Source organism: Poecilia formosa, unplaced genomic scaffold (genome assembly GCF_000485575.1).
Source record: "Poecilia formosa unplaced genomic scaffold, Poecilia_formosa-5.1.2 Scaffold0, whole genome shotgun sequence".
Taxonomy (NCBI): domain Eukaryota; kingdom Metazoa; phylum Chordata; class Actinopteri; order Cyprinodontiformes; family Poeciliidae; genus Poecilia; species Poecilia formosa.
The window spans coordinates 3750786-3769112 of NW_006799939.1; the positions used below are offsets into that span (position 1 = coordinate 3750786).

General features: G+C 40.5%; 1 protein-coding gene across 2 annotated transcripts; it reads left to right on the top strand.

Moving 5' to 3' along the window:
- Positions 1-198: 198 nt before the first annotated feature.
- Positions 199-16625, top strand: atad2 (ATPase family AAA domain containing 2). 2 transcript variants are annotated; one of them, XM_007556759.2, is made up of 30 exons: positions 199-569; positions 1693-1847; positions 1945-1982; positions 2067-2253; positions 2988-3075; positions 3176-3257; positions 3434-3586; positions 3746-3866; positions 4557-4565; positions 5432-5533; positions 5702-5810; positions 6118-6233; positions 6511-6685; positions 6829-6917; positions 7070-7229; positions 7819-7909; positions 8018-8195; positions 8278-8414; positions 8504-8636; positions 9424-9610; positions 10693-10878; positions 10956-11091; positions 11847-12043; positions 12142-12301; positions 13289-13411; positions 13720-13887; positions 13971-14621; positions 15867-16000; positions 16103-16231; positions 16433-16625. In XM_007556759.2, the coding sequence occupies exons 1-30, from the start codon at positions 372-374 to the stop codon at positions 16460-16462; spliced, it is 4422 nt and encodes a 1473-aa protein (XP_007556821.1). In that variant the 5' UTR covers positions 199-371; the 3' UTR covers positions 16463-16625. The 2 variants fall into 2 exon arrangements, with proteins under 2 accessions (XP_007556821.1, XP_007556903.1); XM_007556841.2 differs by lacking the exon at positions 4557-4565 and having other exon boundaries at positions 200-569.
- Positions 16626-18327: the final 1702 nt, after the last annotated feature.

Genomic DNA, 18327 nt, shown 5'->3' on the forward strand with positions numbered 1-18327 from the left:
TCAAAGTATTTATGTATCCCTCCGCTTCTATTTTGTTTCTATGTTTTCATTTGAGGTGAGTTGTACGTTAGTGACTGTAAAGCGTATTCAATCGTACAGCAGTTTTGTTGTGTTCGAAATTTAAATGAAATTTTCGGTTTGACTTGATGTGAAAAATTAGTCGGAGCTCTGTTTGTGTCAGCGGAGGAGTAAAACTCCTGTCCACATAACGCCGTGATGACGTTTATGGCGCCAGAAATCAAGGGTTCAGAGAGGAAAGAGTGTGTGTCAGCTGGAGAAGACGGCGCGTTATTTGTATTATGTTGACTATATTGTAAACGTAACAATCGTGGACAGATTTCTCCATCATTTGTGGTCGTAATAAAGTCAAGATGGTGGTCCTACGCAGCAGCGGTGGTGTCGGAGCTGAACCGGTGGCCACTATTCCAAAGAGGAGGACGACGGAGCTGGAAATGAGCCCCGACTTTCTGTCGCTGATTCCCGCGTCGCAGAGAAAGTCCGCCCGGGTGACTCGGTCCTCTCGGTCCCTGAATGACAGCTTCAGCAGCCCCGAAACCAACTCAATGAATGTAAGAACATGCGAGAATAGCACTTGTTTGGAGGACAAGTTGTCGTTAATGGTAACTTAGGTTTGCTACTTTAGCTAACGCGCCAAGCTAACTAGCTCAGCCCCTGCAGCTTCTCGCCCAGCTATAGCGCATCGCTGCACTGTCCTTCAGATTTAATAGAAACTTTTCTTTGCGCTGTTGTTGCTACGATGATTAATGAGTCATGCAGTCAACATACACAGCAGCCTAGCGTTTTTAACCTGTTTGTTGACGGTACTGTAAATATCAAATTCAAAAATGCTGAACCACTTCCTTCATCCTCACTTTTTCAACCTGGATCTCAGACCTGAGAAACTGATTATAATCAAGACTTGTACTTTCCATAAAGTTTGAATTTGACTCAGCTCAGGTATGGGGAAAACATAGGTATATTTCTCTACTTTATACTTTATCTCATAGTCTAAATATTGTATTCATCTGGTTCTTTGCCCATTGTCCAATATTTAACCCACCTCTAATATTTGTCACTAATCTATTTTTGAGCTTTCATCAATTCGCCCAGTCTTACTGTTTGTTTTTTGCAAGCATTTGTATTTTTGCAATATTCTGACACAGTTTTTTCAAAACCACCATCCACTTCTTTAACTTCATCCTCTACTAAACTTGATTAAATGCAATGGATCACTTCTTTCCTTGTAATATTCATTTTACTTTCTGTCATTTTTATTTCCTTTATTCCTTCCTTCTGATCTCTTTTCATTGCCTACTTTCCTTATATATTAATATTTTTTTCTATCATCATTCCTCCCTTTTCCTTTTTATTCTATGTCTCTTCCTTCCTTAAAGTTATTGCCTTTTTAATTATTTATTCTTCAAATATTCTAGTTGTAGAAATATTTGCTGTAAGTTAATATATAAGTAAAAAATTTTGTGTTTCAGATCAGAACATAAACACAAACAGAGAAAGTTTTGACTGGAAATGTCTCAATGTTTTACATGGAAAAAATGTGCAGGAACTGATTTTCCAGGCTGTGGAAAATAAGGAAATTGCAGGGAGTCTAGATATCCTGAATGTCCTTTATGAGATTAAATCATCTGAGTTTTTGGTTTAAATGTAAACGTAAGCTCTCTGTAACTGTCTCAGGGTCACAGGGACATGAAGCAGGACAATGGAAGAGGTCTCGGTCATTCCCTTAGGAGTCGAGGACAAAGAGTGAAACTGGAAGTCTCTTTTTCTGACATGGAGCCCAAGACCACCTCTCCTGTGGATGAGGACAAAGCAGACGGCTGCTGCACCAGGTGAAGCGTTTGTTTATTCTACGTTTGAATTCTACAAACACAGTGATCTGACTTTGTGTTTTTTTTTTTGCTTTTTTGTTTTGTTTCTGATGACCAGGAAGTCCTCCAGGCTGCAAAGGGAAGGAAAGCCCTCTGGTGAGGAGCAGCACCGCACCGCTGACCGTGTGAAAGCGTTCTGTTTACTGGATGGCTAACGCTCGATGTAATCCTTCCTGCCAGATGTTCCAGATGAGGCAGAGGGGTCATCCACTCCCAAGAGGAGTCGTTTTAACCTGCAGAGTCGGGGAGTGGACGAGGAAGAGGAGGAGGAGGAGGAGGATCACTCGGTTCGAAGGAGCTCCAGAATCACGAGATATAAACTGAACTCCCGCAAACAGTCGGCGCTCTACGATCGCCTCATTACCAAGTGAGTCGAGCAACATCCAAACCAGTTCTATCAGGACCTGTAATTGTACTGAATGCTAACTTTACAGTGCCATTCAGAAAGCAGACATGACATGTTTTTGTTGGCATCATATGTGATGCACATACATAATCATCTAGTTTTTAAATAGATAAATAGATGTTTTATAATGTTTTTAAAGTTTTATAACGGTTTGTTTATCATTTGTTTTCGAACCCTCCCCTTTTACTCGGACGCTGCTAAATAAAGTTCAGTGCAACTGACAATGACAACTGTCGAGTTGTGGACTCCAAAATCCTGGATTGTTGTGGAGAAATGCCGTTAAAAGAGGCAAAGGTTGTTTGTCTCTTTTCCAGTTTGCCAAAAGTAATTTGGAGGATACAAACTAGATCTAGGTCTGTCGTCACTACAAACTTTACTGGACAAAGAAATTATTGCAAAAAGTGTTATTGTTGTTTTTGAGACCATTTTCAAGGGTAGTAAAAACAAAGCATGGCTTCAGCCTACTCATTTTTATCGTAAATTATTGGTTTGCGTTTTATCGTGTTTCAATTAATCTTCATCTGAAAGATATAAACGGCGCACTAATACAAGTACGCCCTCTCAAAGATTAATAAACTTTAATTTCTAAAGAACAATTAACACTGGAACTGGAAGACATTTCAAATATCCAAAATAAAACAACCCCCCCCCCCCCAAAAAAAAAAAAAAAAATCTTTGCTCTGATTTCTTCTCAGCACCGCTGAAGCAGTTCTCCAAAAGATGGATGACATGCAGAAAATGAGACGCCGGCTGAGGAGCAGAGACAGAGAAAATACAGAAGAGGTGATGGGTTTTCTTATTTCATTTTATTCTACATCGCTCCTTGAGTTTGAGCTCCCTGCCGTGTCAGTCGTTTCAGGTTTTTTATGTTTCGGCCTGACAGGTTGGAGTCTACGGCTCAGGCAGAATGAGGCGCTCCCTGAGGACAAATACCAAGAGTAATAAAACCGAGGAGAAGAACCAAGGTGAGGAGGGGAAACGAGGTGGAAGTGCTTCAGAGACGCGGTCGGGATGTGCTGGGATACGTCTCGGCGTCGGAAAGAACCGATCGGTTTCATTTACTTTAAATGAGCCTCAACTTCCTGAAGAGTTTTATGTCCTCATTTACACAGTCTGTTTGTGTTTTCATTCAAAACTCAAGATGATGAAGAAGATGATGACAACAGTGAAGATGGAGAGGAGGAGGAGGATGAAGACGGCGAAGAAGACGACGACGAGGAGGAAGAAGAAAACCACCAACGATACGACTTCCGCCAGAGAAAGACTGCTGTTCGCTACCAGGCCCCGTTGGACGGTACCGCATCTGTTCAAAGGAATCACTTTAATCAGTTATTGATCTCTGTGACTGTATAAAGAGTTCAGCTTTTTAACGATCAATCTTAATGCGAGATGGAGCTGCTGCTGAAGCTTACCAACAAGCTTTTTGTAATAAATAGTTGTAATGTTTTTCCAGAACCGCGGGAGCCCAGGAAACGCAGCATGTACTTCAAGGAGCACTCGTCTCCTATGAGACGGAGGTTCAGGTTCAGCTCTACGGCCCCCAGGAGCCCCTATAACCAAAGGAGAACCAGCAGGTCGGTTTTCCATTCGTCTGGACTTTTTTCAGACTTTAGATCAGGGGTCCCCAAACTACGGCCCGCGGGCCGGATCCGGCCCCCCACCTCATTTGGTCCGGCCCCCTGAACAATGCCGGATCCGGCCCGCCTCCTCATACCAGAGAGCATTCAGTGTTTTTTTTTTTCATATATTGTATTTTCCGGTTTATATGTGGATTTTTCTTCAACCACCAGGGGGGCTCTTGAGCAGATGTGAAACTTACTTTCCCTCAATGGAATATATACCAGTCAGTCCCAGTCACCGTTTCACTCACGGTTCTTTCCATTTGCATTCTGGGTAAAAATCTATCTAAAAGTGCGAATGTGTCGTCGCCGCCGCGACCACATTCTAAGGTTTCTTTCTCCAAAAACCTAAGACCGGCCCCCGACCAGAGAAAGGAACAGCTATGTGGCCCTCGCAGGAAAAAGTTTGGGGACCCCTGCTTTAGATGATCTGAATGGTGCGACTGAAAAGTTTAGCGGTTTTTAAACTCCTTTGTGACCTCTGCAAAACCAGAAACGGGTAGCTGACCCATGCCTAGATCTACTTCTCTTTTATTTTGAAAAGTTAGCCCAACTCTCCTAAAGATCTCAACCAAAAATCTCTCCAATTCCTATTTGTTTGTTCTTTTTTTTTCTCATTGGCTTCCCTCCCAACCTCTGGAGTAGTTCTGAGAGGTAAGACCTTTACTGTGTCTTTGTTGGGCTCTCGGTTTGTCTGTGCGGTGCTGGATGTGTTTGTTAGCATTGTAGGTGTTGGTGGTTGGCTCTTTCTTCTTTTTAAGCACTGCTGTGGCATTAATACTAATGCTATCTTAACACGGCTGAAACGATTAATCGTGAAGAATACGTTTTTGAAATAACCGTCAACTAATTTAGTATTAATCGATTATTCGTTTACAGTTTACAGATTCAGAAAAAGGCCATTTGCTGAAAAAACGAGCAGTAACTGAGCCAAAACTGTACATGGTATATCTATATTTTGCATTTAATGTAAGACAAAAACGCCTTTGTTTGTAATTATTTTTTGCCCAAAACTCCTCAAGCGGTATAGTTTTAGCTTTAAGTTCAAATTTACTACAGGAATGCCATGTTGTTGCATTTTAGGGAATAAAATGTTTTTCCTATTTAAGAAAAAAATGAACTGAATTACTTGTTCATTAGCATTTTTTTCAATGCATTTCTAGTGTTGTATAAAAATGTTAATGAAAAATCAGTAAGCTGACAATTTTTTAAAATCTGATTAATCATCAGAATAATCGATTAGTAAAATAATCTTTCGTTGCAGTGCTGTATGTTAGTCTGTCACTGGAGTCCAATGCATCATATTTACTGTCACCCAGTGTCACACAAAACAAGGAAAACCTACATCACGATCATGTTGGTGAATGTTGCGACGCCGATATGTTTAGGCTTAAACATATTTGTGTTTTGTTAGCTCCACCCAACAGACAGGAATTGTTGGATCAAGGTTAATGGTCTGTATGTTGCATCGTTGCGGAGCGAGACAGGAAAACTAATTTAACGTCTTTTCTACCCGACAGGAGACGACACGCCATCCACAGCAGCGACTCCACGTCGTCTTCCTCGGACGACGAGAAATTCCAGAGACGAAGGAGCAACAACCGGAGCAGGTCGGTCAACAGGTGAGAGAAGCAAAAACCCGACAAACCGAATTCTTGATTTCTATTTTAAACCTCGTTCTTGAATTTTTAGCACTTGACAATGTGCCATCTGTGACTCCGTGATTGCATCAGATAGAATCATTAAAATTTAGTGATTTAATGTTTTGTTTTTTTTTTGTTCTTACGAAGATGCCTCCCTATGAACCTTGTGAAAGATGACCTGCTGGGGATCCAGAAAGACAGGATGAAGATCGGAGCCAGCCTTGCCGACGTCGACCCCATGCACATCGACAAAACGGTGAGCGGCAGGAAGGATGAAGTAATGCATCCAAATGCTAAATTTACCTAAATTTAACATTTTGAATGTTTAGTTACAGGGTGGGTTTAGTGTGAAGCATAGATAAATATTCACACTCCTAGAACTTTGTCACATCATGGCCACAAACTTTAATGCATCTCATTGTGATTTTAGTTGGCAGACTAACACAAAGTGGTCTACGCCAAGGAAATGTAAATGAGATGTATAGTTTTTTTTCTTCTGACTGAAAAACGTCTGAGAAGCATGGGGATGAAATCCTAACAGAAGCTCGTTTCTCCTGCTCCAGGTTCGCTTTGACAGCATCGGAGGGCTGAGCAGGCACATCTCGGCCCTGAAGGAGATGGTGGTGTTCCCTCTGCTCTACCCAGAGGTGTTTGAGAGGTTCAGAATACAGCCACCGAGGTAAAACACATGGCTCCCGTGAAAATGGAAAAATAGCGCCGTTTGTTGGCTGAATAAAAATGCTTCAAGACGGAAGCAGTGGTGAACTCTGAACTACATTTTTATTGGGAAAAACTACTCAGAAAAATCAGTTGATATCCATGAATTGTTCCAAAATGTTAAACTCTGGTGTTTATGGTCTCTTCGTGGTATGTTTCATGTGTGTGTCAATCGCTTTCCTCATTCGTAAATCGTTTTCCTCCACAAGCATCATTTCTGTGTCCCCTCTCGTTTCCAGGGGCTGCCTGTTCTACGGCCCTCCAGGCACCGGGAAGACCCTGGTAGCCAGAGCGCTGGCCAACGAGTGCAGCCAGGGGGAAAGGAAGGTGGCTTTCTTCATGAGGAAAGGAGCGGACTGCCTCAGCAAGTGGGTGGGAGAATCAGAGAGACAGCTGCGGCTGCTGTTCGATCAGGTAAACCTGAGCTCTTAATGAACAACCAATTAAAAAAGAAAACACTTATTTTCATGTACAATCTGACTAAATAAAACCAGTTTGTCTCCTACAGTTATGAAGTCACGGTGTGTCGTCAGTGACTGTTCCTGTGTTTGTTTCAGGCCTATCAGATGCGTCCGTCCATCATCTTCTTTGATGAGATCGATGGTTTGGCTCCAGTCAGATCCAGCCGGCAGGACCAGATCCACAGGTTTGGGTTCTTCTTTTGATCCAGCCGTAGGTTTGAGCGGAACCAAAACCTCAAACTAGATGCAACTCCATATCCTGCTGCTCCTACGCTTCTTTATAAGGAGAGGAGTTAGAAACCTGAGGATTTAAAGTTTGCTCCTGGTCTCTGTGTAGTTCCATCGTGTCGACGCTCCTGGCTCTCATGGACGGGTTGGACAGCAGAGGGGAGGTTGTCGTCATCGGAGCTACGAACCGCCTGGACTCCATCGACCCGGCTCTGAGGAGACCCGGACGCTTCGACAGAGAGTTCCTGTTCGGTCTGCCGGACAGAGAGGTGGGGAAGTTTTTTTAATCAAGCAAAAAAAAAAAAAAAAAGTGCTGGGCGATAAATCGGTTTTATCAATTAATCAGATTTGCTGTTTCTGAAGATTTACGTTTTGGAAAATTGAGATTTTCATTTTGACTTATCCACTTGTAGCTTTGGTATCCTTGAACCTGGACTACAAAATCTTAGTGAGAAATAAAAATTGTAGATTTTATTTTTAAGTCTTATTGCCCAGTCCGATAGTGACAGCAGCAATAAAACAAAACATCAACAACAATCCTCCTGTGTCTAAACATCCTGTGAAATAACTCTTAACGTTTTCTGCTTTGTAGATCATTTTTGTTTGTGAGGATTTTGTCAAGTTTTTTTTCTTCTTTCTGCTGTGTAACATTTAGAAACGTAGCTCATTTCTGGTTTTGTGGAAGGAGGAGCAGCGTTTTCTTAGAATGATCCGTTTAAAAAATAAGTCCAAAAAAAAAGTTTCATATTTTGAAAGAAAATGGTTCGTTTTGAAATTGTAATTTTTTTTATTGTTCAAAATGTGCTGTTAAAGTTTTGTTTCTGGACACTAAACATCTTGCTTCTGCATAATTCACAGGCAAGGAGGGAGATTCTGAAGATCCACACCAGGCAGTGGACCCCTCCTCCCTCTGAGGCCTTCCTGGAAGAACTGGCAGAGAAATGTGTTGGTATGTTTTTGTGTAGAGGCAGGAAACCTTTGGAGCAGCAACAGAAAGAAGCATTTCACTTTTAAAATGCTGTCTGATGTACAAGCGTCATCTGTTTCCCCGTCTAAGGATACTGTGGAGCAGATATCAAGGCGGTTTGCTCCGAGGCAGCATTGTGCGCTCTGCGGCGCCGCTACCCACAGATCTACTCTTCGTCCCAGAAGCTGGTTCTGGACGTGAACTCCATCGTCATCGCTAGCAAAGACTTTAAGTGCGCCATGTCCAAGATGGTACCAGCCGCCCAAAGGTAGAGCAACGAAAACTTTGGTTTCCTCCATCGGCTCTTGACCCTGCAGACGTTTTGTTGAGTTCTTCCTCTTGGTCTTCAGGGCGATGGTGTCACCAGCGAAGGCCTTGATACCTGCCATCCGGCCTCTGCTGAACGCCACCCTGCAGACGGTTCTGCACACGGTGAGGCGAGTTTTCCCGCATGCAGACCAGGGACTGAAGAGGAAGAGAGAACAAGGTGCCTTGTGTTTTCTTTTTTTTTTTTTTTTTTTTGTTATTTTTAAAGCATCAACTTTATTGTCATTCTGTGTGGTTCTTTGTTTGCAGATGTGGCCTGTGGGACGTCGGATGAAGATCTGATGTTTAGTGAGGAAGAGGACGGTGACATCATCTCCAGTGGGCCGACCTCCCAGTCCCAGTTAAAGCTCCCTGCCGCCAGCGGCCTGCTGGACCTCAACGGGTAAATCAGTCACTCTTCCTCAGAAAATAACTTGAAAGTATTTATTTGCTGCTAGTATTGTGTTGAGTAAAGCATAAGGCTGAAATGATTAATCGGATTAATAATTATGAATTGATTACTGGAAAAAATCAACTAATCTAGAACTAGATTAATCATTATTTGGGATCTACACACTAAACGATAAACTGCCATTTGCTGAAAAATGACGCGCAGATCAGTCATTAAGCCAAAACTGTAGAAAGATTAAAAAAAAAAAAAAAAAAACATCTTTTATTTGCAAATATGCTTTATTTAGGACTCCTGAAGTGGAATAGTTTCAGTTTCATCCAGTTGAAATTGTGTAAAAAGTCATTAATTGTTTAATCCAAAAATTTGTCATTAGATTATTCCAACACTATGTTAATGTAAAATCAAGCATAAAGCCTGAGCTTTCCACATGTTGATGTTGAAAATATCTTTTAGCTGCAAATGCATCCGTTGCTACAAATGAAGCGTTCACTAAAGAAATCCTGCATTCTTGCATTTTATGCACTAAAATGTTTATTTTCTTACATAAAAAAAGGAATTGAATTATTTGTTTGGCTTCTTCTAGTGTATTTTTAATATTGTATAAAAAAAAAGCTTTAAGTGTTGTTTTTTTTTATCAGAATAATCGTTAGTTGCAGCCATAGTAATACATAATTTAAATATAAATCTTCCTACAAACTGTTATAATACAGGATTCCCTTTAATAGCCTTGTAAGATTTTTGGTTAAATGTCTAAAAGTTACTCCGTCCTCCCATGTAGGAGCGTGCTGAGTCAGCCGACGTCGTACCGTCCCAGGCTGCTTCTGCAGGGCCGGCCGGGCTCGGGTCAGAACTCCCACCTGGGCCCCGCTGTGCTCCACGCTCTGGAGAAATTCACGGTGTACACCCTGGACATGGCCGTCCTGTTTGGAGCCAGCGCGACGGCGCCCGAAGAAACATGCGCAAAGGTGAGAGGGAAATTTTCTGAATTCATCCTGATGTCAAATATTAGCATGAAATGTGTCTGCCTTCTCGCATTCAAACATAACAATATAAACAAAGCTCTAAAAGCCGCAGATTCTTTCTTTTTGCAGCCTTGTCAAATTCAGTGTGTCTCTTTGGTAGACCTCACTGGCCAAAATGGCTGCCACATAAACTGTAGTTCATGGGCCCCACTTGCTCTCGTAATAGCAAATGGGGACAAATCTGTACTACAGACAAACTTGTCTTAGATTCATCTGAAGGTAGAAAAGGTGAACATACGAACTTCATGTTTAAACTGTTTATAAAACCCTCCATTAAGCCTCCCGCATTCAGCAATAAGTCAATGAAAAATTAACAAACTCGCTGGTTTCCATTTTGATAATTGTATGTTTTTCCTCATGTCTCTCATTTCTTACAGAAATGTTCAGTCTGGTTGTTGGTCTCAATTTGTCTCTGTTTTGAAGGTTAACTCTGTTTACAGAGACTCCAGTTTCCATTTTATATGTTTGTTTATTTTGGATATTTAAAATGTCTTCCAGCGTTAAATGTTTGTTAGAGACATTAGGTAAACGTTTCCTACTATTGTATTCTTGCATTATTATGCCATTAACATTATATTATTTCTTGAAAATCATCTCAAAGCAACAATGACCTTTATACCCAATCGCAGCTTTCTCATAAAAATGTATTATTTCTTTGTAGTATTCATTTTTTTTCTCATAACATGCCGCTCTCCAGAGACCAGCAGTGGAGAATCAGGGTGTAATAATTTCTTAAGGGAAAATTCGGTTTAGTATAAACTGAACAATTATGTTTTAATAAACGGACCCAGGTATATATGGATATTTTGAATTTTTTTTGTCGTCTTACTTTCCCTGACTGAAAAAAAAGACTAATTTTTTAATAGTTTCTGATTACCTGATCAACCAGTATTTGCTTGGCTTTTTTTCTTTTATGCTTTAATGTCCAGAATCCTTTACAGTTGTACACTGACTCTTCATGTCCTGCTTCCAGCTGTGAGTCTGAGTAGTACAACCAGAATTTGATCCAGTTTGATGCTCCCCAGATCTTCGTTGAGGCCAAACGAACCTCTCCCAGTATCCTGTACATCCCTCACATCGGCCAGTGGTGGGAGACGGTGGGCTCTGCGTTAAGGGCCACCTTCCTGAGCCTCCTCAGCTCCATTCCTGCCTTCTCTCCCATTCTGCTCTTGGCCACCTGCAGCGTCCATTACGACCAGCTCAGCATGGAGGTACGCCGCCGCTGCGTTTCCAGTGGGGAAACGTTTATTTCATGAAAATGAGACATTAATCTGCCGTCATGTTCCAGGTGCAGGAGCTGTTTCGGGTCGAGTACGGAGAAGTTTTTCATGTCCCAGTCCCCACCAGCCAAGAGAGAATGGACTTCTTTGAGGACCTCATCCTCAACCAGGCTGCAAAAGCGCCAGCCTCTAAAAGAAAAGCTGGTAAGAGATTTATCTGAAATCATAGTTTTGTTTTAAAAAAAGGAAAAACTGAGTTTGTTCAGGTGCTTGAAATCCTTGAATTTTGATTAGGTTTGGAAAGTATAAAATGCTTGACGGGGCTTGATGTTCAAACTGCACAGTTTTGTAGTAAAGTGGAATCTAATGTTTATTCAGAAAAAGTTATTTACAGTTGAAACATGATATTTTCATACATCCAATAAAAACATGGATGCATTTTTTTTCTCAGTCTGAAGTTAAATCAGACTGAACTTTCCTTCTTTTGCATCAGTTAGAATCAAGAAAATTATTTCTATTTGCTAAATGCCAACATTTTTTGTGACTTTCTTTGTATATGAGCATTTAGTTTTAGCTAGAAGTTCATTGATCTTAACACAATTTGTTTGTATTGTTTCAATCTAATATTTCTAACGACTCAATTACTTGTTGATCGTCCTATACTTCATACATTAAACAAATGTTTTTTTTTTTGCTAAATTAGTGTTTTGTTCTTGGACCAGTGAGGTGTATAATGTGTGTGTGTGAGAGAGAGAGACTTTACAAAACTTAAAATTTAAGACCTTGTCAGTGCTGCAGAATGTGGAATACTATCACAAAATTTTTTAACAGTAATAAATTATATATAATCGTGAATCAAATGTCCTTTTTTAGTTTTTATCTTCAAAGTACGGTGCTGGAAAAGTTTGAAATTCACTTTTTAAGCTTCATCTCATATCTCCTGAATCCTCACCTGCCAGTGCTCCGTGCGTTGGAGGTGCTGCCGGTGGCCCCCCAGCCTCCGCCTCGGCAGCTGACGGAGGAGGAGAGTCGGCGGCTGGACGAGCAGGAAGAGGACACGCTCAGGGAGCTGCGGCTGTTTCTGCGCGACGTCACGAACCGCCTCTCTCAAGACAAACGCTTCAAGGCTTTCACTAAACCCGTGGATTTGGACGAGGTAGCCATCCAGGCTTCTCCTCTTGTCGCTCTCGGTGACATTCTTCTCCCCAGAAGTTCTGCTTGTTCTCCATAAACGACGTCACGTGTGTTACGCAGGTTCCGGATTACGCCGAAGTAATCAAGAAGCCCATGGACCTGTCCACGGTTATGTCGAGGATTGACCTCCATCGATACGGCACGGTCAAAGAGTTCCTCCAGGATGTTGACCTCATCTGGCAGAACGCCCTGGAGTACAACCCAGACAGAGACCCTTCAGGTACCAAATATACACAACTTGTGCAAACCAACACAGAGTGGAGCGTAGGAAGAAGGAAGCAGAGTAATTAGTCTTTACAAAAAAAAAATAGTGCAGCACAAATTTTTATTTAGCGGCAATCCAGTCCAACCAGTTGACTTCAGGGATGAATGATCCAACTGATAAATAATCCATCTGTGTGATTTAGACTCTGTACGAATGCAGCCATTGTGTGAAGGCCTCAGAAGTTTTTTTTTTTTTTTTTTTTTTTTAGGACATTAAGGAACAGTTTGATCATTATGGGAAAAGAGGAAAAAAGTATGACCCAACTGCGAGCGTGTCGAGACATGGCTGCCCGCTTAAACTAGCAGAGCAAGCTAAGAGAGTAGCAAAAAGAAACGGATTACTGAAATGCTGTCAAACGTTTTTAGTAAACAGAAAATGCTATACTATGTTTTTTTTTTTTTTTTTTTTTCTTTCTTATAAGTGTGGAAGCAGCAGCATGCAAAAACTGAATGTGTGGCATAAAAGTCCTGAACACCATCTGGACAATGAAGAAGAAAAAAACACCTCTGAGAAATGGTGTAAAGCTTTACCTTCTACGTGGACAAACACCCTCATCAGAGTGATTTAGATCAATATTTTTTGTGTAGGAGAATCTGTTTAGAAAACTGACGTTCTTCTGTCTCCACTCAATCTGACTGGCCTGGAGCTTTTTAGGAAAGAAAAATGGAATAAAAAGTGCCCAGATGAACAAAGCTGGTGCACTCACAGCTGTAATTGCAGAAAAAAGTGGTCAAACTCATTTTTGCCTCAGGATCTTCTAAATAGAACTGCTTTTCGTTTTCTCCTCTAATCAATTACGCACTACTTTATGTTGCTTTATCAAAGAAAATCCTGCTGAAATACACAAGTTTGCTCTTGTAGAAGTGAAAAGTTTTTCAAGACACGATTTACAGATTTTTTTTTTTTAATGAGTGCACTCTGATACTCCTGTGTTTCCTGCAGATCGACAGATCCGTCACAGAGCATGTGCGTTGAAGGACACCGTCCACGCCATCATCCGAGAAGAACTGGATGAAAACTTTGAGAAGATTTGCGAGGAGATTAAAGAGTCTCGCAGAACAAGGGGTCAGTATGTGGCTGCTTTTCATCCACAAGTTGTCACTTAACAGCTGCCTTTAGGATTTTAGAAGTTTCTAAAAAATTGCTAAAATGTGGAATTATGATTATTAATAATATTTAAAACGAGGCAAACACGTTAGTTGTAGTTACTGGATAAAAATGTAATTCAGGCAAGCTACAGACAAAAAACGCATTGGTTTGATCTATAGTTTAAACCCAGTTTGCCCATATTATTAAAAAAACAAACACGTGAATATCACATTTAATTCTCTTTTATAAATAATTGTATTGTAATTTTACTTGAACCATGTTAGGTTGCTCCACAGCGCGGTTCGCTCCCTCTTTCTACCACGTCCTTCCTAAACATCCCAGATCTGCTGCAGCTCCCAATGATTTTACCCCACAAAGTGAGACGGTTGAACCCACTGTCGCTGCTGCCAGCAATACAACAGCCTCTGCTGTTGCGACACCCAAAAACACAGGTAACAACACGTTTAATTAAAGGGAAAAAACCCTGCAGCTTAAAGGTTTTCCGTGATATCTAAATATTCTTCTGCTGCCTCAGTGCATAAGAAGAAGCGTCGGAAAAGTCGCTGGTCCACTGGGTACATAGCGAAGAAGAAGCCATCCTCGTCCCCCCACGTATCCAAGGACGACGCTTCCGATGAGGACGAAGACGATGGAGATGATGAGGACGAGGCTGGGAAAGAAGGAGCAGCAGAGAATCCCAACGGAGGAATTAAAGAGGGTCCGATAGACGTCGAGCCAGGAAGTGCAGCAGATCAGGAAGGTAGATCTGAGCCGAACAGTCAGGAGGAAGAGACCGAGAAGAAACCAGCTGCTGAAGAGCAGCAAAACCAGCATGACGAAGACGGAGCAGAAAAAGACGACGAAGCCGTCCGGCGTCAGTCAGAGCGGCCTGAACCTTTCACGGGAGGAGACGCAGACCAGGGCGTCTCTGTCCGCACGAAAAGGGACGACTGCATGGAGGGAGAGGGAGACGCTCAGAACGCCATCACAGCAAACATGAGTCCTGCCGGTCAGGCAGAGACGCAGGTGGAGAGGAGTCACTCCGCTGACGATCAGAACAGCAAACGGGTCACAGGAGATGAAGCAGAGCTGGACAAACCCGCTGAGGCCATGGAGGTGGACGCAACAGAAGCATCCACCACCGACGCAGTGGCAGCTGCCAGGAGCGAGACAGACACAAGCGCAGGTTGGTTATTCTCCGTCATGTTAGAAACCATTGAATCTTTTACAGGGAACAATCTGAAAAGTGTGGCATGCATTTGTATTCTGCCCTTTCGCAGCCGATACTTGGTAGATCCATCTTTTGCGAACTGTTTCATCTGCAAGTCTTTTAGGGAGAGCGTCTGACAACTTGGCACAATTTTCTGAACCTCCACAGATTCTCAATTAGATTGTAATCTGGACTTTGACTGGACCAATCTTACACATGAATATGCTTTTATCTAAACATACGGTGTCCAAACTTTTTGGACACCAAATCGAAAGTACTATTTTTTTACCAGTTAAAAAGAAAAACATTTTGTTTTAAATATTATTTTTACCTACTGTGTAATAAAAAACATGCAATATTTAATTAAACCAAATTAAAAAAAAACACAGCATGAAAGAGAATCTCAGATGTTTCACTTAATAAGACAGATGCACAGATTCATAACTTTTTGGCTCACATCTTCGGTATTCATTTATTTATTTTTAGTCTACTCCCAGCGACAAAAATGAGAACTTCTGTATTTAGCCAAGCTTAATGAGTTGATGTTTGTGGCCCCGTTCTACTATAGTAAAAGGAAAGAAAAAAATATGCCAAATAAAAAATAATAATAAAAAAAAGAGGTCTTGAGACGATCACAGACCATCTGAATTTATCCAAATCCATCATTGTGTGCATCTCTAGACGGCAGACACTGGTGATGTTTGTAAGCTGCACAGTGGTCCACAGACTTCTGTTGTTATATCACATAAAGTCAACGTAAAATACATTGAAATGTGGTTCTTTAGACTGCAAAAATAAAAAAAATAATGCATAAAAACTGCTGTAAATGCATTTAGCCCGTTATCAGCCAATCAGATGACCAGACAGAATCAACGTCCTATTTTCAGCCTCCCTCTGCCCCTTCACACACTCGTCTGTTTGCCTTTGGGACTCCCAACACAACTGGCATCCATTGCTTTCAGGTCTTACAAATAGGATAGTGATGCAAACAATAACGTTACTGTGAGATAACAGACTCATACATTTTGTTTTAAATACTAATTTGGTCTCTGTGCCCGAGTGGTTTTTCTTTCCAACAAAAAAGTAAAGAGATGCTGTTCTTATTTCCTGAAAACACTCAAATAAACACTCAACGTTACTGTCTCTAGATATTGTTAGAAATCAAGGAGGAGATTAAATAGTGCATATCAGTCAGCGCGCCTCTTTTGTTTCCTGCCCCAGAGAGAAACGTGAGACGGATGACCCGTGCCCTGAAAAACACGGTGCTGCAGCAGCACATGATCCCAGTGGACAAAGTTCTGCAGATTCTCAACGAGGAGAATCCTCCTCTGGTTGTGGACCGAGACAAGTTAAAGGTTTGATGTCACAAAAAACTGTACTCTTATTGGAGGTGAAGCTTAAAAACATCTGTAATTGCCTTGATCTGTTTTTTTTTTTTTTCTTTTCTTTTCAATCAGGAGCTACTAGATAAAGTAGTGACGAAGACGGAAGACTATGAAATTTACAAGCTGGAGAAACTCTACGCTCTGCTCTGCCAGAGCATCTACAGACACAGACAAGATTACAACAAAACAGCACTAATACAGGTTAGTTTGTCTTTTTTATTGATTTAAGAAGAGCATAGTAGGTTAAAATTTCATATTTACAGATATGTTTAAAAGATTTCTCTGATGTAAAATTCTGTTTTTGAGTTTTATTTCAAGTCGGACTTCTGTGATGTTGTTCATGAGTTGACATATTTCATGCTAAGTTGTCGTATGTGTGATTTATGTTCTTGTTTTTATCAGGAGTTGGAGCAAGAGATTGAAGACTTCTGATTCTTCACAAAAAAAAACAGAAAAAATAATCTTTCCTTCATACATGTAAATATTCAGACAATGGTCCTATTTTTTAGTAGGAAACAATGATTATATTTGTGATTTAGCTCAAACTTTGTATCACTTCTTGTTTATATGTAATTAAAGGGTTTTTCACCTGTTATTGTGCGCTTTTCCTTTGTTGCGCGACAAAACGTTTGAACTGACTGTAATGTCGCTACTGACAATGAAGCTTTTCTCAGTTTCTAGAAAATCCTTTTTTACGCTTTACTCAAAGCAAGACTGAATTACAAAGTATTTGTCGAGGATGTGCCACCGTTGTGTAAAGTTTGATATAAACACATATTACTGGCATCACTGTTTAAAAACATTTACAGCACTGCAATGAAATACATTTTGCAATGCAGAAGCATCAGCTTCCACTGCCAATTTTGAAAAACGTAGCCTTTAATTAGAGTATATTTAAATCTTTGAAAATATGAAATGGATCATTCTGGAAACAACTGGGTCATTTTTGAGTCTTGAGTCTTTGCCTTTTTTTGTTTGTTTGTTTTTTATCACATCCAACGACGACTCAATTTCAGTTTCCTGTTGACCTTTGGTAAAGGAACTGACTCACAGACCCTCTTCCATACTTCAGACGGCATAAAGCGCTTTTCCACATACATATTCCATGCTACGGACACTGGGATGACTTTGTTTGATCAAAGCACATAGATCCAATAAAAGCCAGAGCAGAGTTTAATAGATGTTTACGTTTGTGATGGTAACACAGAAAATAACTGAGCAATCATCAGCAGCGTCTACTGGCAACCATGAAGATTTGATAACCCCAAAATGTCACTGTATTGAAATTCACCAATAGTAACCTTTGATTACTTTTGTTTCAAATCTATTTTTCCTGACCTGAGCAGAAAATCATTTTTTCAGATTCTACTGTGGATTTATCCAACTGCAATAAAATTAGTTTTAAAAGCATCTTTACCAGGAGTGCCTGTACATAAAGCTGGTTCTGTAGCAAGCATTTCTGATAAAATGGCTAAGAAATAACTAAACGGCCACAAAAGGGGATCTGTTATATCGGCTTAAAGTGTAAAAGATCAAATTGAAAACATGTCTGTGAAGTGTAGTAAGGGATATTTTCATTTATTTCTGTCCGGACTCAATGGTTGCATCAGGCAGTGACAGTAAGTGATTCTAGGGAAAAGTAGGTCATCAGACTGGTGACCTATCTCTTTCTGGACATGCTCAACAGAGACGATCTTAATAGAAAGCAAATATCCTCCACCTGGTCAGGTCACACACAGAATAGCTTCTGTTGGCCCTTTGGTCTTTGTCACATTTGATCAGGTATCGATCTAAATATGGATACTATCGATACCAAGGTGAATATTAGTACTGGATGGATAGTAGGGTGATGAAATCGCTACTTTTGTTTAAAGTTTCTCTTCCATATGTTCTGCAAAATTACTCTGATATCCTCACAGATTTCATGTTGGTATATGCAGGAATCAAAATACCAAATATTTTCATTTTTACATTTTTGACCTTTGTCGTGTTTGCAGTCAAAATGTCTGCTTTCTTTCAAATGCAATTTATCCCATAAGTGCAGTTTTGAAAAAAATCTTACTGCAGCTCAAAAATATACACTTATGGAAAGATGTATATCTTAAACCTCAAATATGAATATGGCTGAACATTAAGTATTGATGGGAAATAAGTGTTCCTATTTATATTACATGCAGATTAAAGACTCAGTTATCCTAATAAACATTTATGTTTAGTAGAAGGCCATCAGGATATTAAGTTATTTCTATCCTGCTACATTGTTGTCCAGTGTAGTTACTTAATAAAAATATATATAT

What these genes read in the sequence shown, in the direction of transcription:
- atad2 (XM_007556759.2), top strand. Translation starts at nt 372, where the DNA reads ATGGTGGTCCTACGCAGCAGCGGTGGTGTCGGAGCTGAACCGGTGGCC. An exon ending in ACGACCAGCTCAGCATGGAG is followed by an intron (nt 10,879 to 10,955) that starts GTACGCCGCCGC and finishes GTCATGTTCCAG; the next exon opens with GTGCAGGAGCTGTTTCGGGT. An exon ending in ACAAAACAGCACTAATACAG is followed by an intron (nt 16,232 to 16,432) that starts GTTAGTTTGTCT and finishes TGTTTTTATCAG; the next exon opens with GAGTTGGAGCAAGAGATTGA.